This window comes from Urocitellus parryii, chromosome 12 (assembly GCF_045843805.1).
Source record: "Urocitellus parryii isolate mUroPar1 chromosome 12, mUroPar1.hap1, whole genome shotgun sequence".
Classification (NCBI taxonomy): Eukaryota; Metazoa; Chordata; class Mammalia; order Rodentia; family Sciuridae; genus Urocitellus; species Urocitellus parryii.
In genome coordinates this window covers 50,708,703-50,735,577 of record NC_135542.1, presented here as the reverse complement: position 1 = coordinate 50,735,577, position 26,875 = coordinate 50,708,703, and the positions used below count along the sequence as shown (strand labels likewise).

At 38.7% G+C, this 26,875-nt stretch overlaps 1 protein-coding gene across 1 annotated transcript in view; it reads left to right on the top strand.

Moving 5' to 3' along the window:
- Nucleotides 1–313: 313 nt before the first annotated feature.
- Nucleotides 314–26,875, top strand: part of Asxl2 (ASXL transcriptional regulator 2) — a 141,024-nt gene continuing 114,462 nt past the window's right edge. Inside the window, exon 1 of the mRNA XM_026392396.2 lies at nucleotides 314–611. Within this exon, the coding sequence (XP_026248181.2) occupies nucleotides 555–611 (57 nt within the window). The 5' untranslated portion in view covers nucleotides 314–554. The remainder of the gene's footprint in view (nucleotides 612–26,875) is intronic.

The following is a 26,875-nucleotide window of genomic DNA, read 5'->3' as shown; positions in this document are numbered from 1 at the left end:
TAAGTGTCCAGAGCCACCGCGGAAACCCGCACGCGGTTGCACAGCGCTAAACCTGCCTCCTCTGAGAGATCAAGTTCCGCTTCCGCAGGCAGGTTTCCACCGAGCGTGTGAGCGCTAGGCGGGAGATTTTTAACTCCGAGCCTGTCCTCATTGCGCACGCGCCTGAGGAAAGGCGGAGACCGGAAGGGAGGGGGCGTGGCGAGGAGCCTCGGACGGCCGGCTTCCTGGCTCTGCGGCTGGGCTGAGGGGCCGGCTGCGTACAGTAGTGACGGCCGCGCGGGACCGGTCACATGACCGTAGCGGCTGCCTGTACAGTAAGAACCCAATATGGCAGCAGCGGTAGCAGTGGCAACGGCAGCAGGAGGATCGGCCGCCCCATAAACCCCCCCGCGCACCTCCCCCGCCGCTTCCTCTGCTAGGTTGCTCCTCCGGCCTGACTTCCCCTTTCTCCCACCTTTCCCGGCACCGCGGGAAAAGCAGCACAGGGCAGAGAAGGCAGGGAGGGCGGCCGGAGCCGGGACACGGGAACCTCCTAGTCCAGTTCAAGACCCGACATGAGGGAAAAGGGCCGTAGGAAGAAGGGCAGGACCTGGGCGGAGGCCGCCAAGACGGTAAGGGGGAGGGAGCGAAGGGGAAGGCCGGGAGGATTTCGTTCCCTTGCTGCCCGCCAGTCTCAGGGGAAGGGAGGTCATTGGCCCCGCGACCCCGCTGAAGGCACAAAACCGCGCCGAGCAGGCGGCAGTTAGGGTCGGGGTTGCGGTCCCTGTGGGAATGGAGGCGCTAGCAAAAGGGGCTCGCCGTCAGGCTGCGGCTTCTCCCAGCATCTGTGACGAGTCCTCTTGGTGTTTGGAGGCTGTCTCGGGTCATGTCGCTGTCGCCCCCACTCTTTGGTAGCCTCCGCCCCGGCAAGGGGAAGTCTGTTGTGCTTGCACAGTAACCGGTTCTTCTCCCTTGTGCGCCTGGAGAGCCCTCATTGGATGCAGACAGGAGAAGGCTTGTGCGTGCATCTAGCTCCGGAAAGAAGAAGGGAGCGCCGGAGCTTGTAGAATTTACCCTCTACAGCCGACATTCTGCCTGACCCCCTGCTTATCTGGCTCTCGGAGCCGACGTGAGGTCACGAGGCTTTTGTTTTTGTTTTCTGTTGGAGCTGAAAGTGCTGGAGGTGTTTAGAAACGAAGTAACAGGTGGGACTTGTAGAATATATTTTTTTTTTCTGTTTCCGTAGAGACCTACTCTGAACAAGGCAGCAATGCATGGTGGGACGTGTAGTTTACTCGTCCTTCACTTTTCTGTAGCCAAAGTGATGGTGGCCCGCAAATTGTGATTCATGGGCAAAACATTTTTTCCCCCAATTTTGTCATAAGGAAATGTCGAGGTAGGTTTTTTAAAAAAGATATTTAGTCAGAACTTTTTCTGTGTTTTACGAAGAGAAAAAATAAAAAGCGTGTATGTATGTAGAAATGAAAAAGGAGAAAGTGAAGTTTATTCCTTCGTTGAGGGTGCAACAGAAAAATAGCAGGGCATTAAACAATAGCATTTCAGTGTTGGAAAGTGAGAGTTGTTCATCTCTTTAATACATGGACAGCACACTAAATGTCAGATGGTTATTTATTAAATAAGTTTTTTTCCCCCCTGAATACAAAAGTAATAAATAGCTGATTGTGGTGGTGCATGACTGTAATCCAAGGAGTTTGGGAGGCTGAGGGAGGAGGATGGCAAGATGGAGGACAGCCTCAGCAACTTAGACCCTGTCTCAAAATAAAAAGGGCTGGGGATGTGGCTCAGTGATTAAGTGCCCTTGGGTTCAATCCCCTATACCAAAAAAAAAAAAAAAAAAAAGTTAAATATTTATTGTGGTGAAATTTAGAAAATCATAGAAAAGCACAAAGAAGAAAAAAAATTACGTATTTTTACCCATCAGTTGTATCTTAACATTTTGGGTATATTGCTATAGTCATTTATTTCCCCCAATCTGGGTCCTATTGTTTATTCAATCTGGTGTATTTATTTTGAGAACCTTATGCATTTGTTTTGTAAATTTCGTGTGTTAGGGGGTTGATGAGCTTTCAACTTATGTTTGTTTTAGCTGGAAATATGAAAAAAGTGCAGAAATAACTAGTACTTTTTATTTATTGTTTTCACATATCTTTTTGTATGACTGTGCTGGTAGTTTCCCTATAAAAGATAAAACTCTAAAAATAATTTTTGATAGTTGTATTTCTATTTAAAAAAAAAAAACCTTTATTTATTTATTTTTATGTGGTGCTGAGGATCAAACCCAGGGCCTTGCACATGCTAGGGGAGTGCTCTACCGCTGAGCCACAACCCCAGCCCCGCTATTTTGCCTTCTACTTCATGGTTATCTCACAGTGTCTGTTAATAAAAGAAATATGGGCTGGGTTGGCAGTGCATGACTCCGGAGGCTGAGATAGGACGACCACAAGTTCGAGGCCAGCTTGGGTAACTGAGCAAGACCCTGTTTCAGAAAGAAGGTAAATTTTAATTATAACTAGGCAGATCCCTAATTATGTTGATTCATTTTAAGTCTCTAGGAAAAAAAAATATGGGGAGAGGGTGTACCAGGGAATGGACCCAGATGCACTTTACACTTAGGTACTTCTCCAGACTGCCCTCCCACAACCCTTTTGTGTGTGTGTGTGTGTGTGTGTGTGTGTGAGACAAGGTCTCCCCACATTTTGGAGGCTGGCCTTGAACTTGTGATCCTCCTGCCTATACCTCCAGAGTTGCTGGGATTACAGATGTTTGCCCAACCTGTATTTGTATTAAGTTTGTAGTTATTATCAGAATCTCTAAGAGGTAGGGTGCAGTTTGAAAAAGTGTATTCAGCAAACTTGCTATTTGTTTGTATGTATGTATGTATGCATGTATTTTTGTTCTGGGGATTGAACCCAGGACCATTCACATGTTGGGCAGATGCTCTACCACTGAGCTTCATTTTCAGATTGTTTTGTTTTGTTTTGGTTCAGGGTCTTTCCTGGGTTGCATAGGCTGGCCTTGAATTTATAATCCTGCTTTAGCCTCCTGAGTTGCTAGGTTTGCAGGAGTGTGCCATCATGCCTGGTCTTTTTCTTTTTTTTTTCCAGTAGTGAGAATTGAACCCAAGTGAGAATTGAACTGAGCTACATTCCCTATTCTTTCTTTCTTTTTTTTTAGTATTCCATTTTTTTTGGATATGTCATCATTTAAAAAATTGATCCTTAATTATGAGAAATAGGTCATTTATAGTTTGTTTCTTCTGGTATCATTCTTGTATATATATGTACACATGTATATGTGTATTTGTGTGAATGGAATAGTTAAGATAAAGATTACTTTAGCTGGCAGGGTGTCACATGTTTGTAATCCTAGCTATTTGAGAGGTTGAAGCAGGGAGATCGCAAATTTTAAGGCCAGTCTGGGCAATTAGCAAGACCTTATCTCACAATAAAATTTAAAAAGAGTGGGGATGTAGGTCAGTAGAGTGCTTGCCTAGGAGGCCCTGGGTTTGATTCCCAGTGGAGGGCCAGTGATGTACACTTGAACTTGAAATATGTCTTTACATATCTTTAAAACTTTGTGCCTTGGGACTGGAGAGGTGGCTCAAGCGGTAACGCGCTTGCCTGGCATGCGTGGGGCACTGGGTTCTATCCTCAGCACCACATAAAAATAAATTAAAGATGTTTGTGTCCACCAAAAACTAAAAAAAAAAAAAAGACACAAAAAAAAAAAACCCCAACTTTGTGCCAATTTGTACAACACCCCCCCCCAAACCGCCGCCCTGTTTGTTGTTGTTGTTGGTTTTGGTGGTACTGGAGAGTGAACCTAGGGGCACTTTATCACTGTGCTATATCCCCAATTCTTTTAGAAATTTATTTTGAGATAAGGTCTTGTTAAGTTGTTGAGGCTGGCCTTGAACTTGAGGTTCTTCTGCCCCAGCCTCTCAAGTCACTGGAGTTACTGGGATTATAGGTATCTTCCAAAAATTTGAAATTTCCTTTTTCTTCTCCAGTTTTTTCTGTAGTCCAAAAAAAAAAAAAAGAGTATTTATCTTATTCTTGGCATTTTCATACAGTAACAAAGCAGTTTTTCAATTGTTTTGTTCAGTAAAACTTGATGGAAATGTTCTGTATCTGCTATTAGATGTGGTGACCACTAGTCATATGTGTTCCTTGAGTACCTAAAATGTGGCCAGTGTGACTAAAGAATTGTATTTTAAATTTTACTTAATTTTAATTATGTAAAGTTCATGCAGCCACATTTGTCTGTGATACAGATGTAAAGTAACTTCCTATGCTTACTATTTGTATTTTTTATTTTTTTCCAGTAAACTTGTGTGTTAAGATCACTTGTCTCCCTTCCCACCTTCACTCCCTATCCTGGTCTTTTTCCCACTAATTTGTTTGTTTGTTTGTTTCTTTTTTCTTTTCTTTTTTTCTTTTTTTTTTTTTTTTTTAGTACTGAGGATTGCACTTCAGGTCCACGTCCCCAGTCCTTTTTATTTTTTATTTTGAGACAGGGTCTTGCTAAGTTGCTCAGGGCCTTGCTAAAAAGTCTTTGTGAATAAAAGTAACTAGCCTTTTGTCATGTGTGTTGCAGATTGATTTCCTTGTTTTGCCTTTTGCCTTGATTTATGGAGTTGTGTTTTTCTTTTGCTGCCCCTACATTTTTTGTTTGTTTGCTTTTTTAGTACTGGGAATCAAACCTATGGACGCTTTACCACTGAATTATGTCCCAACCCTTTTTATTTTTTATTTTTGGGTACCAGGGATTGAACTTAGGGGTACTCAACCACTGAGCCACATCCTCAGCCCTATTTTGTATTTTATTCAAGAGACAGGGTCTCAATGAGTTGCTTAGTGTTTCTGTTGCTGAGGCTTGCTTTGAACTCTCTATCTTCCTGCCTCAGCCTCCTGAGCTGCTGGGATTACAGGTGTGCTCCACCGAGCCTGGCCAGCCCTTCTTATTTTAAGACAGGTTCTCACTAAGTTGTTTAGTTATCTCATTAATTTGCTGAGGCTGACCTTGAATTTATTATTATCCTGGCTTAACCTCCTGAGTTAGGCTGGCACCATGGCATCTGGCTTGCCCAAGCATTTTTAATGTTAATATAAACAAATTGATCAATATTTACCTTTTATTCTTTTTTAATTTTAGGTCCTGTTAAGAAAGGTTTCTCCCACTCAAAGTTCTAACCTAAGTGGATTTGGGGAAATGTCCATGATAATTCTTCTGACTGCCTGACAGTACTGAAATTGATTTGTATTGAATTCACATGAACTTGGTCTTGGGCATCAGAGGGTACTGTATGACTTTTTCTTTCTTTTTGTGTACTGCTGGGGATTGAATCCAGTGGTGCACTACTACTGAGCTGTATCCACAGCCCATTTTATCTTATTTATTTATTTAATTATTTAAAAAATACTTTTAGTTGTATGTGGACATAATACCTTTATTTATTTTTATGTGATGCTGAAGATAGAACCCAGTGTCTCACATGTGCTAGACAAGCACTTCTACCACCGAGTCACAACCCCAGCCGCTTTATTTATATTTATTTATTTAAAATATTTTTTTAGTTGACAATGGGCCTTTTATTCTTATTTATTTATATTTGGTGCTGAGAATCAAACCCAGTGCCTTACACATGCTAGGCAAGTGCTCTGCCACTGAGCTATAATTGTAGCTCACATATTATTTTTAAAATTTGTTCATTTTATTTATTTATTTATTTACTTATTTGTTAATTATGTGGTGCTAAGGATTGAACCCAGCGTCTTGCACATGCTAAGCAGGCAGTCTACCACTTAGCCACAACCCCAGCCCACCCCATTTTATTTTTTGGGATAGGTTCTCACTAACTTGTCCAGGTTGACTTTGAATTTTGATCTTACTGCCTCAGTCTCCCAAGTAGATGGGATTATAGGCATGTGCCGCCACACCTGGCTAAGACTTATTAATTTTAGTGTTTTCTTAGTAAGTTGATCCATATTTTGGCAAAAGTTACTCTATGAAAGACATTTCATGTGAAAATTCCTTGGCCTCTGACAGTAGTGGCTGATATTACATTTAGAACAGCTTTCATTGGAGTTTACCATTTGGGATGGCCCCTATCATCTTGAATCTTTTTTTAAAGAGAGAGAGAGGTAGAGAGAGAGAATTTTTAAAAATATTTATTATTTAGTTATCTGCGGGTACAGCATCTTTGTTTGTATGTGGTGCTGAGAATCGAACCCGGGCCTCACACATGCCAGGTGAGCGTGCTACCACTTGAGCCACATCCCCAGCCCTCATCTTGAATCTTTAGCTCATTGATATTTGAATTATTTAATACATGGGTTAGCTATATTCAATTTCAAATAAAGGGTTCAAGAGGCTGGGTGTAGTGGTGCACGCCTGTAATCCCAGCCGCTTGGAAGGTGCGACAAGAGGATCGAAAGTTCAAAGCCAGCCTCAAGCAACTTTATCAAGGCCCTCAGCAACTTAGTGAGACCCTGTATCAAAATAAAAACTAAAAAGGGCTGGATATGTGGCTCTGTGCTTAAGTACCCCTGGGTTTAGTCCCTGGTACTGAAATAAATAAAATGTTCAATGGTGTTAATGACATTTCTTTTTAAAATATTGTTATTATAGATGGACATAATACCTTTATTATTTATTTATATGCGGTGCAGAGGATTGAACCTAGTGCCTCACACGTGCTAGGCAAGTGCTATACTACTGGGCTACAACCCAGGCCTTAATGACATTTCTAAATAGTAACACAACATTTAAAAATATGTTGCTATTGGGACTGGGGCTATAGCTAAGTGCAGAGTGATTGCCAAGTATGTGTGAGGCACTGGGTTTGATCCTTAGCCCTGCATAAAAATAAACAAATAAAATAAAGGCATGCTGTCCATACACAACTATCAAAAAAAAAAAATATATATATATATATATATTGCAATTTGACAGAATAATGATTAATTTCATATTTGACTTGAGAGGGTCTGCCAAATTTTCTAAGTTTATTTACTTATTTTGGTACTAGGGATTGAACCCAAGGATGCTTAACCACTGAGCGACATCCCCAACCCTTTATTCTCTTTAATTGCTTAGGGGCTTGCTAAGTTGCTGAGGCTGGCTTTGAAATCACTATCCTCCTGCCTCAGCCTCCTGAGCCTCTGGAGTTACAGGTGTGTGCCACTGTGCCTGGCCTTTCTAAGTTTAATTTGGATATATCCATGAAATATATTAAGGTGTTGTGTGTTATGAAGATTTTTCCTTTCAAGTACATTTGTGTATTTTTCTATGATATGGATGAACTACAAGATATATAGAAAGTAATATATATAAATTTTTTTTGGTACAAGAGGTTGAATCAAGGGCCACTTTACCACTGAGCTATATTCCTAGCTCTCTTTATTTTTTTATTTTGAGACGGGGTCTTGCTAAGTTGCTTAGAGCTTTGCTAAGTTGCTAAGGAAGACCATGAATCTGAAATCCTGCCTCAACCTCCTGAGTCACTGAGATTACAGACATGAGCCATAGTGCACTGCTGATGTTTTTGTTAAATTAAGAAAATGCAAATTTTTTTTTTTTTTTGAGATAGGGTCCCACTCTGTTGCTGAGGCTGGCCTTCAACTTTGTAGGCTAAAGCAGTCAATTCTCCTTCCTCAACTTCCCAAGTTGCTAGGATTACAGGCCTATGCCACCACATGCATAGAAGAATAATTTTTTTTTTTTTTAGTGTCAATGGACCTTTATTTTATTTATTGATATGTGGTGCTGAGAATCAAACCCAGTGCCTCATACATGCTAGGCAAGCACTGAGCCACAGTCCCAACCCAGAATAATAATTTTTATATGTATCATTAATAAACTGTGAAACCAATAATGGGAAGAAAGGGACTTTTTTTTTTTTTTTTGGTATCAGGGATTGAACTCAGGGGCACTCGACCATTGAGCTACATTCCCAGCTCTATTTCGTATTCCATTTAGAGACGTGGTCTCACTGAGTTGCTTAATGCCTCACTTTTGCTGAGGCTGGCTTTGAACTCACCATCCTCCTGTCTCAACCTCCCCAGCTTCTGGTATTACAGGTGTGTGCCACCATGCCTGGCAAAAGGGACAATTTTTAAATAGCAATTTGTGAATAGCCTTAACAATAGATTACCCTATATAGGAAAACTACATAATTATTAGCTGGTTATTAACATGAATTTTGAATCATACAAATCTGGATTTGATGTTGCCTTTACTGTTTGTTGTGTCATCTTGCACAAGTTGTTTAAATGAGTGTACAAACATTAATGTGTAAGAATCATCTAGGGGCACTGGGGTTGTGGCTCAGTGGTAGAACGCTTGCCTAGCATGTATAAGGCACAGGGTTCGAGTCTCAGTACCACAAATAAATAAATAAAATAAGTAAAAAGGTCCATTCGCAACTTAAAAAAACAAAATGAATCATCAAGGGATCTTGTTATATAGCTCTAGATTCATTTGGTTTGTGATGTGGCCAGAGATTCTGTACCTTTTTATGTGTTTGTGTGATGGGATGTTGCTATGTTGCCCAGGCTGGCCTTGATCTCGTGATCTTCCTGCCTCAGGATCTTCTTGCCTCAGCCTCCTGATTTGCTGGGATTACAGGCATGTGCCACCACACCTCACTGAGATTCTGCATTTCTAACAAGTTCCCAGGTGATGTTGGTGCTGCAGTCCAAGGACCTGGAGTTGTAAGGCTTTTTTTTTTTTTTTTTTTTTTTTTTTAATATTTTTCTAGTTTTTGATAGACCTTTATTTTATTTATTTATATGCAGTGCTGAGAATCAACTCAATTCCTCACACATGCCAGGCAAGTGCACTACCACTGAGCCCTAGCCCTGGCTTTAACACTGCCAAAGCTTTCATCATTTTCCTAAATCAAAATGATAATGATAGTAAAACCTACTGTTTTGGGTATTAAGTGATGAAGTGAAAGTGTGTGAATTTTTATTTATTTTTGTATAATGCCCAGTATGTTATAAGCATTGTTTGTTAATATTTCTGAAAAGTTAATGTGTATAATTTTTTATTTCTGAATGGGAAAAGTAGATATTGTAAAGATGTTATATCTTAGCAAATAAGTGCAGAGATATGAGACAGTTGTAATGAAAAGCCTTTTAACCTCTGGAACACCTTGCTGGCTGTGACTTTCCAGGGTCATTGTGGAATCAGAGACTTAAGTGAGCTATGAACAAGTGAGGGAACTCAGGAAAGATCCCTCTTCTGTTTTATACTTCATTTGCAGGTGTGTCTACCCTAGATCTAACCCTGTTTTGCCACATATCTTCACATGCTTGGTCTTCCCCCACGTTAGTAGGAACTCTTATGTGTGAGTCCAACTGTATTTTCTTATTTATTTGTTTTTGGCCATGTGTAACAATAATATAATTTTCATCTTCTGCTTGTTTTTCTTTTGTGTGAACTGCAAATTCCCTTTACCATCCGTTTGTTTATTGAATACTTAATGCTTATTCTGTGCTATGTGGGAGCCTATGAGAAACAATGAACATATTGTTCTTGACCTCTTAAGAGTTTGCTATTTAGTAAGAAGTGGACAAATAATTTAGGCAAAATGTAATGCATATATGTTTTATGTTTTGATTTCTGCCAAAAATATTGTTATCTGTTATGCCTCTAGTTGGTTATTGATATTTATGAAAGTGTATTTAAAAATGTATTAGTCTTTTTTTTGTGTGTGTGTGTGTGTGTGGGGCTGGGGATTGAGCCCGGGACCTTGTGCATGCGAGGCAGGCACTCTACCGAGCTATATCCCCAGCCCTGTATTAGTCTTTTGAGATTATAGTTTTGGTTGGCAGAATTTTAAAATGGTCCCAAGATTCCATCCATATATTCCCCTCCGAGTGGATGGGGATAATGAATGTAATGGGATATAAGTCCTAATATTTGGTTATATTATACAGAAAAGATGAAGGGATTTTTTTGGGGGGGCAGGGATTGAACTTAGGGACACTTAATCACTGAGCCATATCCCCAGCCCTTTTTGTATCTTATTTAGTAGTGCCACCTGCTGATCTGTGCCTAGCATCCCAAGCACTGAGTTGCTTAGGGCCTCACCAAATTGCTGAAAGGCTTGCTTTGAACTCACTATCCTCCTGCCTCAGCCTCCCAAGCTGCTGGGAGTACAGGTGTGTGCAACCATGCCTGGCTAAGATGAAGAGATTTTGTAGGGGTAATTATGTTTGACTTTGATTTGGGGAGCCTAACCCAATCAGGCAAGCCCTTTCAACAGGATCTAGAAGTTGGTACAAGAGAAATTTTGAAGCAGTAGAGGTTTTCTTGCTGATTTTGAAAAGAAACAAACAGCTCTATTGTGTGCTGCCAGTGGAGAAGGCCCTGTAGCAATGTACACAGGCAACCTTTAGGAGCTGAGTGAGCCAGCAAGAGAACAGAGCCTGAGTCCTACAACAGAAAGGGACTGAAATCTGCTGATAACTAGTAATAACCAAGGCTCAGATGAGGTCACATTCTTAGCTGGTGCTTCCGTTTCTACCTAATGAGATTCTAAGCAGAGGACCAGCTAATCTGTACCCAGCATTCCATCACATAGAAATTGTGAGATGTTTGAACCTAAGATTAGATAATAAGACTTAAAGTCATGGATATATTTTCTGTTGAAGCTGCATAGTAGTGAACCAACAGTAAAATAAATAAATAAATAAATTGAAGGGATAAGGGAGCAGGGTTGGACTTAGAGAAGGTGTTCAAGATGATAGATGTCGACATTTATGGGTGAATAATAGATAAGGTCCTTCCAGACAGGGAAGAGCTGAAAAGAAGGTACACTGAAATGCAGGGTGTGTTTAATGCACAGTGAATTTACCTTTGAGGATTATGAAGTGTAGTGGAAGATTAAGCCAGAAAAGGTATGTTAGGGCCAAAATGTGGAGGGTTGTGGAAAGTTGAGCTGACTAGTGTTTTTATTCTAGGAGTAATGGTTTTATGGAGGAGGTAATATCATATCTGTGTTTTAAACAGATTGCTGTATAGTGTGAGGGAGTATATATTACTTTTCCTGCTCTTCAAATTTTTCTCATTTTTGAGTTTTTTTTTTTTTTTTATATTTATTTTTTAGGTGTAGATGGACACAACACAATGCCTTTATTTTTTTATGTGGTGCTGAGGATCGAACCTGGGTCCCGCCGGTGATGGGCGATCGGTCTACCGCTGAGCCACAATCCCAGCCCCTCATTTTTGAGTTTTTTAAAAAAGTTTTAGTTGTGGATAGACACAATACCTTTATTTTATTTATTTATGTGGTGCTGAGGATTGAACCCCGTGCCTCACACATGTGAGGCAAGCACTATACCACTGAGCTATAATCCCAGCCTCAAATTTTTCTCATTTTTTTAAACTGCTTTACCTTTATTTACTCAGAGTTGTCCAACAGATTTTTTCTCTCCAATACTGGGATTGAACCCAGGGATGTTCTACCACTGAGCTACATTCCCAGCCCTTTTTTATTTTGAGACAGGGTCTTGCTAAATTGGTGAGGCTCGCCTTGCACCTCAATCCTCCTGCTTCAGCCTTCTGATTCTCTAGGATTACAGGAGTGTTCCACTGTACCCAGCCTTTTATGTTCTGCCAGTCTCTTGATGTTTTTGCATATACAAGAGGTTCTTCAGTGCTCTTTAACACAATAAGATTCTACCTTTTTTTTTTTAAAGGAGACTACGTTTGGCTGTATTTTTTTGTATTGGGGAGAGTGAATCTAGGGGTGCTTAATCATTGAGCTACATCCCCAGCTCTTTTTTGTATTTTATTTAGAGACAGGTTCTCACTGAATTCCTTAGGCCCTTTCTACTTTGCTGAGGCTGGCTTTGAACTCAGGATCCTCCTGCCTCAGCCTCCCAAACTGCTGGGATTATAGACATGGGCCACTGTGCCTGGCTCAAATCCTACCATTCTTTCTTTCTTTTTTAATTGTAGATGGATACAGTATCTTTTTATGTCTTTATTTTTATGTGGAGATGAGGATCAAACCAGTGCCTCCCACACTCCACCACTGAACTACAGCCCTAGCTCCAAATCCTGCCATTCTTTTTTTTTTTTTAATATTTATTTTTTATTTGAGGTTGGTGTATATTGAACCCAAGGTCTCGTACGTGTGAGGGGCTCTATCGCTGAGCCACAACCCCAGCCCAAATCCTACCATTCTTAAAGGAAAAACAAAACTCTTTTCTCCATTTACTCTAGCTCATGTTGGATGTTCTTTTTTTTTTTCTGAATTTCTGCAACACTGATCATTTCAAACATCCATTGCCATGTATATATCTCTGGTCTTTAGGTTCAGCTGGTAGAACCATCAGGCAGTGTGTAGTACAGCTGTCTTCTGTTTAAATACAATGTCTTGGGATTGTATACCATACTGCCTTTGGAAATCATGATACCATTTGTGAAAACACCATTAAATAGTGATGTATTTATTTTTGACAAAAATTAAGGACATTTTTGCTAGGAGAAAAACCTGTTATGAGTTTGTGATATAAAATTGTACTTGGAGCCTGGGCATGGTGACACACACCTGTAATCCCAGCAGCCCAGGAGGCTGAGGCAGGAGGATCATAAGTTCAAAGCCAGCCTCAGCAACAGCGAGGTGCTAAGCAACTCCATGAGACCCTGTCTGTAAATAAATACAAAATAGGGCTGGGGATGTGGCTCAGTGGTTGAATGCCCCTGAGTTCAGTCCCTGGTACCATCCTCCCCCCCCCCAAAAAAAAATTGTACTTGGAGAATAGATGTGGGAGGTAAGAAGGAAAACTTTTTCAGTCTTTTATTTACTATTGGATTGCTTTGTGTATATTTTACAGGTCTATTTTCTAGCAGACAGGTGGCAACGTGACAAAGGTTTAATGAAATTGTTTCTCAAACTAAATTTCCCATGAATCTCTTACCAGGAATTTATGGGATTGCTTGAGGTTTTAAATGAAAATTTTTTATTTTGTGTTTTAATGTTAATCTTAAAAGTTGAGTATATTTGTTACTTGACATGCTATTTTGGTTTCATTTTGCTGTCCGTATTAATTGGAGTATTTTCACAAAGGGAGGTTCATAGCTATTATCATGGTATATCAATGTAATGAAGTTTTCACCATAGCTTAGATAAGAAAACATGTTTTGCATATTCAAGACATCTCAAAAGGTCTTGTGTTGTAGCAGCCAAGACCATGGTGATGCTGGGTATGTTGGCACATCCTGTAATCCATGCTACTTAGGAGGCTGATGCAGGAAAATTGCAAGTACCAGGTCATCCTTGGCAACTTAGTGAGAGCCTGTCTCAAAATTTAAAAAGGACTGGTGTCTGTGTCCCTGGTTTCATTTCCCCAGGATGGGGAATGTTGTGGGAGGTGTGAGAGGAAAGACCATGGTGATATAGTTAACAGCAAAAGTAGCATTATTTTAATTTTTACTTAAAGTTGAAATTTGTTTTATATTTGGGTTTAATTTATAAATTTGTTTTATTTTTATAACTATATAAGAATAAGCAAGGTGTATACCTAGCATATTATTGGTGTATATGTAAACATTATAATGTAAATCAATGTGTGAATGGGGTTGAGCTCTGAGATTATTTTTTCTAGTAAATATTACTGAAATTTAAGATATACTAAATATGTTCTGTGATTTGGTAATAAATTAACATATGTTCAAAGCAATCTTAGCAAATTTAAAATTTGTTCATCTGGGCTGGGGTTGTGTTGCTAGCATGCACAAGGCACTGGGTTTGATCCTCAGCACCACATAAATGTAAAATAAAGATATTGTATCCATCTAAAACTAAAAAATAAATATTTAAATAAATAAATAAATAAAATTTGTTAATCCTTCTGTATTTTATTTTTCTTTCTTACCAAAAACGTAAAAACCTCTGTGTTTTTAAGGTCATCTGCCTCTAAAAACCTTATTAAATTTTGAAATCCATTTCTCCTTTCCCATTTCCAGTTCCAGTTAGATTTTTTTTTTTTTTTTTTAATTAGGGATTGAACTCAGAAGTACTCAACCACTGATCCACATCTCAAGTCCTGTTTTGTATTTTCTTTAGAGATAGGGTCTCACTGAGTTGCTTAATGCCTTGCTTTTGCTGAGGCTGGCTTTGAATTCATGATCCTCCTGCATCAGCCTCCCAAGATGCTGGGATTACAGGTAAGCACCACCGTGCCTGGCCATGATATATAGCCCTTTCTCTCTAGTTTCTTGGGCATTTCTGTCATGAGTGGTGCTGATTTTTTAAAAAATATTATTTTAATTGTAGATGGACACAATACCTATTTATCTTTTTTTTTTTTTTTTTTTTTTGGTACTGGGGACTCAACTCAGGGACACTTGGCCCCTGAGCCACATCCCCGGCCCTATTTAGTATTTTATTTAGAGACAGGGTCTCAAGGAGTTGCTTAGCACCTCACAATTGCTGAGCCTGGCTTTGAACTCGTAACTCTCTTGTCTCAGCCTCCCGAGCTGCAGGGATTATAGGCATGCACCACCGTACCCGGCTTCCTTTATTTTTTATTTATTTTTTTTATGTGGTGCTGAGGATTGAATCCAGTGCTTCACATGTGAGGCAAACGCTCTGCTACTGAGCCACAGTCCCAGCCCATGGTGCAGATTTAAAAAAAAAAATTTATTTATTTTTGGTATTGGGGATTGAACCAAGGGGCACTCTACCATTATTTATTTTTATGTGGCGCTGAGGGTTGAACCCAGTGCCTCACATGTGCGGGGCAAGCACTCTATCATTGAGCTACAGCCTCAGCCCAAGCCCTATGCTTTTTTATTTTTTTATTTTGAGACAGAATCTTGCTAAGTTGCCCAAGCTGGTTGAACTTGTGATCCTCCTGCCTTAGCCTTCCAAATTGCTGGGAATACAGATGTGTACTACCACGCCCAGCATGGGTGCTGATTTTTTAAAAAATACTTATTTTTTAGTTGTAGTTGGACACAATACCTTTATTTATTTATTTATTGATGGCCCCCCCCTTTTTTTTAGAATTTATTTATATGTGGTGCTGAGAATCAAACGCAGTGCCTCACATGTGCTAGGGCAGTGCTCTGCCACTGAGCCACAACCCCAGCCCTATTTATTTATTTTTATGTGGTGCTGAGGATTGAACCCAGGGCCTCACATGTGCTAGGCGAGCGCTCTGCTGCTGAGCCACAACTCCAGCCTGGGTGCTGATTTTTGTTGAAGGCTTTCTCTACATCTTTTGAGATGACTGTGTGATTTTTGTCCTTAATTCTATTTGTGTGAATTAACATTTATTGATTTGTGTATGTTAAAGAATCCTTGCAACCTTGAATGAGACCAACTGGTCATGATGTGCAGTCTTCTTAATATGTTCTTGAATATGATTTGTTAATATCTTTCTAAGGATTTTTGCTAAAAATTTTAAAAATTTTAAATCCCTCCCTTTGACTTAACAGGGATATTCATCTGTAGTTTTCTTTCCTTGATGTGTCCTCTGGTTTTGGTATCAGGGTGATACTGGCTTTATAAAATGAGTTTGGAAGTGTTCTATCCCTTTCAATTTCATGGAATAATTTGAGGAGCACTGGTATTGGCTCTTCTTTAAGGATGTGGTAGGATTCTGCTGAGAATACATTTGCTTTTTCCTTGTTGGAAGAGTTTATTAGCACTTCTATTTCATTGCTTGGTATTGGTCTGTTTAGGTTTTCTGTGTCCTCTTGATTCAATTTTGGCAGGTCATATGTGTCTAGAAACATATCCATTTCTTCTAGGCTTTCCAATTTATTGGAGTATAAGTTTTCAAAATAGCCTGAATGATCCTCTGATTCAAAGTCTTGTGGATTTCTGAGATGTTTGTGGTGATTTTTCTTTATCTCTAATTGTATTAATTATTAATGTGGGTCTTCTTTCTTTTTCTTTTGGTTAGTTTGGCTAAGGACTTGTTTATCTTTTCAAAGAACCAACACTTTATTTCATTGATCCTTTGTAGTTTTTTATTCTCTATTTCATAGATTTCAGCTATTATATTAACGTTTTCCTTTACTGGTTTTGGAATTTTTTTTGGAATTGGTATTTTTCAAGGGCCATTAGATGCATCATTATATAGTTTATTGGGGATCTTATTTTCTTATGTAGGCCAACTATAAACTTTCCTTTTAGAACCACCATCATAATGTTCCAGAGGTTCCATTGTGTTACATCACTATTTTGGCTTGATACTAAAAATTTTTAAATCCCTCCCCTTGATTTCTTCTATCACCCATTCATCATTCAGACATATTTTATTCAATTCATGTGTTTGTATAATTTCTGTAGTTTATTTTGCTGTTGGTTTCTAATTTTTTAAATTCCTAATTTCATTCTCTTTTGATCAGATAAGATGCAAGGAATTATATAATTCTTTCTTTCTTTTTTAAAAATTTGCTAAGACTTGTATCGTGGCCTAAATTTTGGTCTGTTTTGGAAAAGGTTCCATGAGCAGCCAAGAAGAATGTAAATTTGGCTGTTTGCATGAAATATTCTATAGATATGTTTTAAGTTCATTTGCTTCATCATATTTTTTAGGTCTGCAGAGTCTTTACCGAGTTGATGTCTACATGACTTATCTGTTGGTGAGAGGCAAGTTGAAATCACACAGTATTATTGTATTGGGGGCTATGTGAGTTTTTGAGTAGTATCTTTTTTTTTAAAAGTATACTCATGTTTGAGGCATAAATACTTGTTATTGTTATATCTTTTTGTAGGATTTTTTCCTTAACCAGTACAAAGTGGCCTTTTTTTGTCTTTTCTGATTAATTTTGAGTTGAAGTCTGCTTTGTCAGATACTCCTGCTTGTTTTCAGGCTCTCTTTGCATGGTATATCAATTTTTATCCTTTCACTTTCAGCCTTTTGCTATCTTTGCCTATGAGTCTCTTGCAAACAACCTATAGTTTGGACTTGTTTTCCAATCTATTCTATGTGCTGCCTATGTTTTTTAATTTGAGAGTTAGAACCAATTTGATATATGCAGCAGTTATCCTTCAAAATCATAGTAGAAATAAAAACCTTCCATGATAAATTGAAAAATTTTCAGGGAAAAGCCTGAAAAAATTAGGAATTTTTTACAAGATATGAATGACAAATTCAACAAGGAGATAGCAATATTGTAGAAGAACCAAACAGAAATTTTGGAAATGAAAGGTAAATAAAATGTTTAGTTAAAAAATCTGTACAGAAGACAGAGTCTCAGAGCTGGAAGACAAAGTGGCTTGACCTTGAACAGTCAGACACTATTTAAAAAAAAAAAGTAACCATGACCAGAATATGCAAGAACCCTGGGACAATATTAAGAGATAAAATTTAAGAACTAGTGGAATCAACGAGGGTTGAAATGTGGGCTAATGGCATGGGGAACCTCTTCAGGGAAATAATAATGGAAGAGTTTCCAAATACAGGAAGCATTGAAAACTCCAAATAGACAGAATCCAAAAGAACCTCTCCATGACATATTAAAATTGCCTAATATGTAAAACAAGAATAGAAATTTATTTTTTAAAAACATTTTAAGGGGCTGGGGATGTGGCTCAAGCGGTAGCGCGCTTGCCTGGCATGCGTGCGGCCCGGGTTCGATCCTCAGCACCACATACCAACAAAGATGTTGTGTCCGCTGAGAACTAAAAAATAAATATTAAAAAAAAAAACATTTTAAAAATATTTATTTTAGTTTTAGGTGGGCACAATGTATCTTCATTTTATTTTTATGTGGTGCTGAGGATTGAACCCAGTGCCTCATGGCATGCTAGGCGAGTGCTCTACCACTGAGCCACAACCACAGCCCAAGAATAGAAATTTAAAAGCCTCAAGAGAAAAAAAAAAAAATCAGGTCACATTTAGTGGGAAGCCAATCAGAATTACTTCTGATTTTTCAACACAAACTCTGAAATCCAGAAGGGCTTGGAATGCTGTGTTCCAAGTACTGAAAGAAAATAACTTTTTCAGAGTAGTTATGTAATTTTGCATTCCCACTACCAATATATGTGAAATTCATTTGTGCTGTATCTTTAATTTTTCTTTTTTTGGTCTTGTGGTTGAACCCAATACCTCAGGCAAGTGCTAGTAGGCAAGCACCCTGTCAGTGGATTATATCCCTCATCCTTGGATTTATTTTCTTGCCGTTGTATAGTTTGCTTTTTTGAGGGGGGAGATACCAGGGATTGAACTCAGGGCCACTTGGCCACTGAGCCACATCCTCAGCCCTATTTTATATTTTACTTACTTACTTACTTATTTATTTTAGTTGTAGATGGACATGATACCTTCACTTTATTTGTTTTCATTTTTATGTGGTGCCGGGGATCGAACCCAGTGCCTCTCATGCTAGGTAAGTGCTCTACCACTGAGCCAAAACCCCCGTCCTTGTATTTTATTTAGAGACAGGGTCTCACTGAGTTGCTTAGCACCTCGCTTTTGCTGAGGCTGGCTTTGAACTCGCGATCTTCCTGCCTCAGCCCCTGAGCTGGGATTATGGGCATGTGCCACCATGCCTGGCTTTGCTGTTGTATTTAATTCTTCATGTATTCTAGATGGAAGTCCTTAGTTGCATATGTGATTTATGAATATTTTCTTTCTGATTTTAGGGAATAGTTCTTCATAATTAATATTCTGACTTTTGTAGGTTTTTTGTAAACACCTATAATCTGGTTGAGGAAATTCCTTTTAGTTTATTATGTGTTTTGTTTTAATTATTTTTAGTTGTAGATGGACACAACACCTCTATTTCTTTTATTTATTTGTTAATTTATTTATTTCTATGTGGTGCTGAGGATTGAACCTAGTGCCTCACATATACTAGGCAAGCACTCTGTCACTGAGCCACAACCCTAGCCCTGCCATGTGTTTTTAAACTTTTGAGTTGTGATGGATTTTTTCCAATGCTTTTTGTGAATTGACGGAATCATTTGACTTATATCGACTGCCAATATGTTGGGTGACATCAATTTTCAACTCAATTAGTGTTAAAATGCCTTTGCATTCCTGGGAAAAAAATCTCATTTGGTTATAGTGCTTCATACTTTTCACATAATAAATTTTTCTGTTATTTGTTTTTGTGGTGTTGGGGATTGAACCCAGGGACATTCTACCCTGAGCTGCATCCCTTGCCCTTTTTATTTTATTTTGAGGCAGGGTTTTGCTAAGTTGCCCAGGCTGGGCTTGAACTTGGAATCCTCCTGCTTCAGCCTCTTGGGTTGTTGTGATTACAGGTGTACACCACCATGCCTGACCTGTAATTTTCTTTCCTTTTCCTTTTATTCTTTTTTTACCCTAAGTACTGGGAATCAAACTCAGGGCCTTACACATGTTCGACAAGTACTTTATCAGTGCACTATCCCTTTTAAATTTTTTAGGTCCCCGCCTCTTCCTCAAGTGCTGGGATTGAAACTATGGCTTCCAGCATGCTAGGGAAATGCTCTTACCGATGAGTCATCTCTCCAGCCCCCTTTTAAACTTTTTTTTTTTTTTAAAGAGAGAGTGAGAGAGGAGAGGGAGGGAGGGAGGGAGGGAGGGAGAGAGAGAGAGAGAGAGAGAGAGAGAGAGAGAGAGAGAGAATTTTTTAATATTTATTTTTTAGTTCTCGGCGGACACAACATCTTTGTTGTATGTGGTGCTGAGGATTGAACCCGGGCCGCACGCATGCCAGGCGAGCGTGCTACCGCTTGAGCCACATCCCCAGCCCCCCCCCCCCTTAAACTTTTGAAATAGAGTTTTACTAAGTTGCCCAGATTGGCCTGGAATTGTGATCTTCCTGTTTTCATTTTAGATAATGTTGTGGCCAAAATATCTGATAGAACAACTTAGAGGAGGAAAAGTTTATTTGGTGCTCATGATTTCAGAGTTTTCAGTCCTTAGATGGCCGACTCCATTGCTCTAGGAATAAACTGAGGCAGCACATCATAGGGGAAGGGCCAGAAGAGAAAAGTTCCTCAGCTCATGGTGGGCTCAGGAAGCAGAAATCAAGTGAAAGGGGAAGGGGCCCCCAGGATGATGTACACTTCCAGGACATGCCTACAGTGACCCACCTCCTCCAGCCAGGCCCCACTTACCTAACTATCCAGTTAGGATGGCCCCAGGAGCTCTCATAATCTAATCGCCTCACCTCTGCATTGACAGGAGCTTTTGTCCAAACTATAACAGTCACTATCCCTTTTTGAAATTAAAAAATTTTGCAAGGGTTTTGCTGAACTGCTTAGGGTGTCGCTAAGTTGCTAAGGCTGGCTTTGAACTTGCAATCCTCCTGCCTCAGCCTTCTGAACTGCTGGGATATGGGTGTGCCACTGTACCTGGCTTAAGTACCTTTTTTTTTTTTTTTTAAAGTAGTACGGGGAGATAGAGTTTGTAGTGCATGATATTAAAATGTATTGCAGAGATACAGTAAATAAAGCAGCATAGCATGGTACTGGTGTGAGAGTGGAAAAGGCTCACTAGACTAGGTTTTAAAGTCAGATGGTCAAATATATGCAGGAATTCACTGTTTAAGTGTAGGTAGTCCTTGAGAAACCTAATTATCTGGAGGAAGAAAATTATATGCATGCTTCATACTGTATTCTGATATAAATTAAAGAAGGATTGGGATTTTTTCCGTTTAAAAAAGCCATAAACTGGGGCTGGGGTTGTGACTCAGTGGTAGAGCGCTTGCCTAACAGGTGTGAGGTGCTGGGTTCAATCCTCAGCACCACATAAAAATAAAAAAAAATAAAAGGTATTGTGTTCAACTATAACTAAAAAAAAAAAAAAAAAAAAGGGCCATAAACTGTGGGTGGTGACATACACCTGTAATCCCAGCAGTTCGGGAGGCTGAGGCAGAAGGGTCATGCATTCAAAGCCAGCCTCAGCAATTCATGGAGGCCCTGAGCAATTTAGGGAAGCCGTTTCTCAAAATAAAAAATAAAAAGAGCTGGGGAAATAGCTCAATGGTAAAGCACCTTTGGGTTCAATCCCTGCTACCAAACAAAAACCCCAAAAGTGGGTGCCAATAAGGTAAATAAATATTTGCTTTGTGGTGGTGAGAGAGGTAGTATGTATTGGGCTATATAAATGTATGTTTACAATAAAAGTAATGGATGTTGTGGCTTAAAATAACCCAAATACTTCAGAGTATAAAGACAATTCCAGGGGCTGGGGCTGAGGCTCAGTGGTAGAGCCCTTGCCTAGCATGTGTGAGGCACTGGGTTAGATCCTCAGCACCACATAAACAAATAAACAAAATAAAGGTATTGTGTCCATCTACAACTAAAAACATATTTTACCAAAAAAAAAAAAAAAAAGACAATTCCATCTTTTCAGAGTTGTAAATACTGCTAATGGTTCCTAAGGTATATATTCAAAATTTTCTTTACATACATATAGTGCTCTCTTACTTTAATAATTTAAGAAGTTAAGCTATACAGTTCTGCAGCTTTCATTTTTCACTTAATATGCGATTATGTTTGCATATCTGTATGTAGAGCACTATGATTTGTTTCTCAAAACATTTAAAAATGTTTAAAACCCTATGGTGAATTTGAAAGATTTTTACAGTGAGTATTCACATACTCACTACCTAGATCTTATTAACTTTTTACTCTCTCTCTTTATCCACATAACTCTTTCTAGAATCATGGGCAGTGTATCATAACATAACATTTGCTGTCTTAACTTTTTTTTTTCCTGGTACAAGGGATTGAACCCAGGTGAACCCAGGGGTGTTGAACAACTGAGCTACTTCTCCAGGCACCCCCCCCCCTTTTGTTTTTTTTTTTTTACTTTTGAGACAGGGTCTTGCTAAGTTGCTTAGGGCCATGCTAAGCTGCTGAGGATGGCTTTGACAAACTTGTCATCCTCCTGCCCATCTCCTGAGTCATTGGGATTACAGGTGTGCATCACCACACCTGTTTAACCATTTTATAAATGTCGAGGTGTCAATTATATTCCCATTCTTGTACAGCTGATCTCTTAACTTTTATCTGCAAATGGAAACTTTATACCCATTAAACAACTTTTTTCTCTCTTCCTCAACTCCTGATAACCACTATTCTACTTTTCATTTCTGAGTTTGACTCTGAAGACCTCATCAAAGTGAAAACATGCAGTATTTGTTTTTTGCAACTGACTCATTACACTTAACATAATGTTTTCAAGATTTAATCCCAACCATTTGAGAAGTGAGGCAGGAAGATTTGCAAGTTCAGAATTAGTCTTAGCAATTTAGTGAGACTCTGTGCAACTTAGGGAGACACTGTCTCAAAAAAGGGATGGGGTTGTGATTAGTGATTAGGCACCCCTGGGTTCAATCCCTGGTACAGGGGGGGAAAAAAGCCTGTGTTGTAGTAGGTATCAGAATCCCCCACCCCGTACTATGGGGGAAATGAATCCAGGGGTATTCTACCTCTGAGCTACTTCCCTAGCCCATTTTATTTTTTATTTTTGAGGCAGGGTCTCACTAAATTGCTTAGGCTGTTTTTGAACTTGTGATCCTCCTGCCTTAGCCTCCCAAGTAGCTGGTATTATAGATCTGTACTACCTTGTCCAGCCAGATTTTTTTAAAGATTGAATAATATTCCATTGTGTGTATATATTACATTTATTCTTTCAGACATTTATGGACACTTGGTTTGCTTCCACATTTTGGCTTTTGTATATAATGCTGTTATGACCATGGGTGTATAAATATATTTTTGAGACCCTTCTTTGAATTGTTTTCTTTTGTATATATGCCCAGAAATGGTATTATGGGATTATATATCCATTTTATTTTTTATTTTTTTATTTATTCATTTTATTTATTTATTTATTTTTTAGTTCTTGGCTGACACAACATCTTTGTTGGTATGTGGTGCTGAGGATCGAACCCGGGCCGCACGCATGCCAGGCAAGCGCGCTACCGCTTGAGCCACATCCCCAGCCCCTATATATCCATTTTAATTAATTGATTGATTAATGAATTATTTCTAGTAACAGGGATTGAGCCCATGGGTATTTAACCCCTGAGCCATATTCCCAGCCCTTTTTATTTTATTTTATTTTATTTTTTTTATTTAAAGAGAGAGAAAGAGAGAATTTTAATATTTATTTTTTTTTTTTTAGTTATCGGCAGGCACAACATCTTTGTTTGTATGTGGTGCTGAGGATCGAACCCGGGCTGCACGCATGCCAGGCGAGCGCGCTATCGCTTGAGCCACATCCCCAGCCCTCCCAGCCTTTTTTATGTTTGATTTTGAGACAGGGTCTTACTGTGTTTTGGAGGCCTCACTGAGTTGCTGAGGCTGGCTTTGTACTTGTGATCCATCTTCCTCAGCCTCCTAGGTAGCTGGGAGTATAGGTGTGCAACACCATGCCCAGCTCCATTTTTAATTTTTTGAGGGACTGCCATACTATTTTTACTTTCTATTTGTCTGCATCATTTTATATTCCCATTAGTCCTGCATACCTACATTGTTTTATTTTGTAATTTTGATAGCAGCCATTATAATCAATATGAAATGATAACTTGTGTTTTCGATTTGCATTTCCCTAATGATTAGTGATGTTGAGCATCTTTTTCTATGCTTATTAGCCATTTGTATATCATTTTTGGAGAAATTTCAATTCAAATTCTTTGCCCATTTTTGATTTGGGTTATTTGTTTTGTTGTGGACTTGTAGGATTTCTTCATGTATTTGTACATCCCTTATCAGATGACTTCATTAGTTGTCTTTTCATGATGTTGATTTTGATACACAGAAGTTTTAATTTTTTATATAGTACCGTTTGTTCGTTCATCTTTCTTTCTTTCTTTTTTTCTTTTCTTTTTTTTTTTTTTGGTACCAGGTATTGAACCCAGGGTTGCTTTATCACTGAGCCTTAATTCCCCCACCCAGCTTTTTAAAAATCCTTTTCCAGACACGGGAGCTAAGTTGCTTAGGGCCTTGCCACATTGCTGAGGTTAGCCTTGAATTTGAGATCCTCCTTCCTGAGCCTCCTGAGTTGCTGGAATTAAAGGCCTGTGTCATCATGCCCAGCTCTGGCTCTGGTCCTTTTTTTGATGGAGGCATATTCTTTTGTTATTTGGTTATTCAGCAGTCTGATTTACTAGTTCCTTAGGGGAATTCAGATCATCTCCAGATTTATAATGTTACAAATATGGCTTCAGGAAATATTATTTACATATTTTTTTACGTACTTGTAGCAGTATCGTAATTAATTTTTGCATTGAACTTGATGGGTCAAAGGTTGTCCAGTTAAGGCTGAAGAGTGCCCAATTGTGCTCAAAAGGGATGTAAGATTTTACATCATTGGAGGATAGCCCTTTGTACCTATGGTAAGTCACTAGATGAAAAAAATCTGTTTTTTATTTTGATTTCATATTTATGTTTATATGGCTGTGGTTTAGCATCTTTTTTACATGTTAATTGGCCACTTCTGTTTCTGTTTCTCTGAATTGTTTCTTTATCCTTTGCCAGTTCTTTGAATTGTTGGTGTTTTTCTCATTGATTTGTTACAGCTGTGTGATGTTTTCTAATCCTCCTCCCATTTTTCTTTAGACTTTGTTTATGACTATGTTTGTGTATGCATACCCTACATGCATTTCTATTATTATTATTATTATTATTATTATTATTTTGGCTCTTGAATTCCGGGGGACTCGACCAATGACCACATCCTCAGCCCTATTTTGTATTTTATTTAGAGATAGGATCTCTCTGAGTTGCTTAGCACCTCGCTTTTGCTGAGGCTGGCTTTGAACTGGGCATCCTCTTGTCTCATCCTCCCGAGCCTTTGGGATTACAGACATGCACCACTGTGCCCGGCCTCATTTTTATTATGTTTTTTTTTTTTTTTTTTTTTTTTTTAGTTCTCGGCGGACACAACATCTTTGTTGGTATGTGGTGCTGAGGATCGAACCCGGGCCGCACGCATGCCAGGCGAGCGCGCTACTGCTTGAGCCACATCCCCAGCCCATCATTTTTATTATGTTTTTTGTCACATTTGTAAATATTTTTCCTTATAAGACTCAGGCTTTTGTCTCCTTTTTTTGAAAGCAGGCTTAATAAAAGTAAGATAGAATCCATTAAAGTCAAGACTTGATTACCTAAAAATGAAAAAAACTTCTAGGTCAAAATATTACTCCTACATGATTAGAAGTGTAGGGAGGGTAAAAAAGGAGAAAAATCATCCAAATCTTTTACTCAGTGGCAAACATCATTGATATTTCACCATACTTATTTTTTTTCCCCTAGTCTTTTCTTCCTACTTGATTTTGTTTTGGTTTGTGGTGTCATTATTATGTAATGTGGTCACTGACCTTGAAGAGATAACTCCCCCCACTGGGGATTGAACCCGGGGTACTTTGTTTTTGAGCTACATCCCCAGATTTTTTTAATTTTAATTTTTATTTTGAGGCAGTGTGCCCAAGTTGCTGGGGCTGGCCTTGAATTTGTGATCTTTCTGCCTTCTGGATTACAAGTCTGTGCCATCATGCCAGGCAATGATACACTTTTTTTTTTTTTTAATTTTTTAATATTTATTGTTTAGTTCTCGGCGGACACAACATCTTTGTTGGTATGTGGTGCTGAGGATCGAACCCGGGCCTCACGCATGCGAGGCGAGCGCGCTACCACTTGAGCCACATCCCCAGCCCGATACACTTTTTTTTGTTTTGTTTTGTTTTGTTTTTAAACTAAGAAGGAATAGATGTCTCTTAATACTTGTGAGCTGGAGTAAAGGGAGTATTGATATTTAGAAAGTCATTATGATGAATTCAGAAACCTGATCATGTAAAAGTGACTGCAAGTTGTATTTTATTTCCCTTCCTTCTATTGTACAACTTTCCTTCACTGTTTAGTAATGTTCTCTTTTAGCATTGCGTTTGCTTTTTTCTTTTAAACATGCAATGGCAGACATAGAAAAGAGTATTTTATTCCATATTTGAATTGGAGCTTTAAACAGAAATCATTGCGCCTCTGGGAGTGTGCTGTGCATAGTGGTAGCAGTGTTAAACATACAGAGAAAACAGTTTTCTCTGCAAAGGAAGATAAAATTCAGTAAATCTCTGTTTAGTTGCCCTTCTCTGCTTCAGAAGGCTTCCTTCTAGTTCTATCTTGAGTAAAATCTTGGCTATTTTGCCTCAATAAGTACATTTCATTATGTGGAAAGATAACTAATTACAGTAAAAAATGATCAATTAATTGCTGCGGTTGCTCATTTTAAGTACTTGTGTACTTGTCTATGTGTGATGTTTTCTTTTTTCTTTTTAATTTTTTTAATATTTATTTTTTAGTTTTTCGGTGGACACAACATCTTTGTTTGTATGTGGTGCTGAGGATCGAACCCAGGCCGCATGCATGCCAGGGGAGCGTGCTACCTTTTGAGCCACATCCCCAGCCCATGCGTCATGTTTTCTAATCCTCCCCCCATTTTTTTTTTAAGACTTTGTTTATGACTGTGTTTGTGTATGCATACCCTACATGCAATTCTATTATTATTATTATTATTATTATTATTATTATTTGGAAAGATAACTTGTTACAATAAAAAATGATCAGTTAATTACTGCGGTTGCCCACTTTAAGGTAGTTGAGAAGGAAGAGTGGCATTGAGGATGAGAGCACACTTCCCAGGAGAGGTGAGATTTTATCTGGGCTTGGTTGTTTTGAGCAAGAATGTGGAAGCACTGATTATGTTTGACATCTGGAAAATTGCATTTCAGAGACAATTGCCTTGTCCTGGTAGCTTCAAAGCATTTCTTTGACTGGTTTTTGGGAATATTTCATCAAATAGTTTGATAATTTGCAAAACTTAAATAAAACAGCATGTGAAAATTTATTTTTTTGCTTGTATGGTTGAAAGCTTTTTTTCTGACTAGTAGACTCTAATTATTG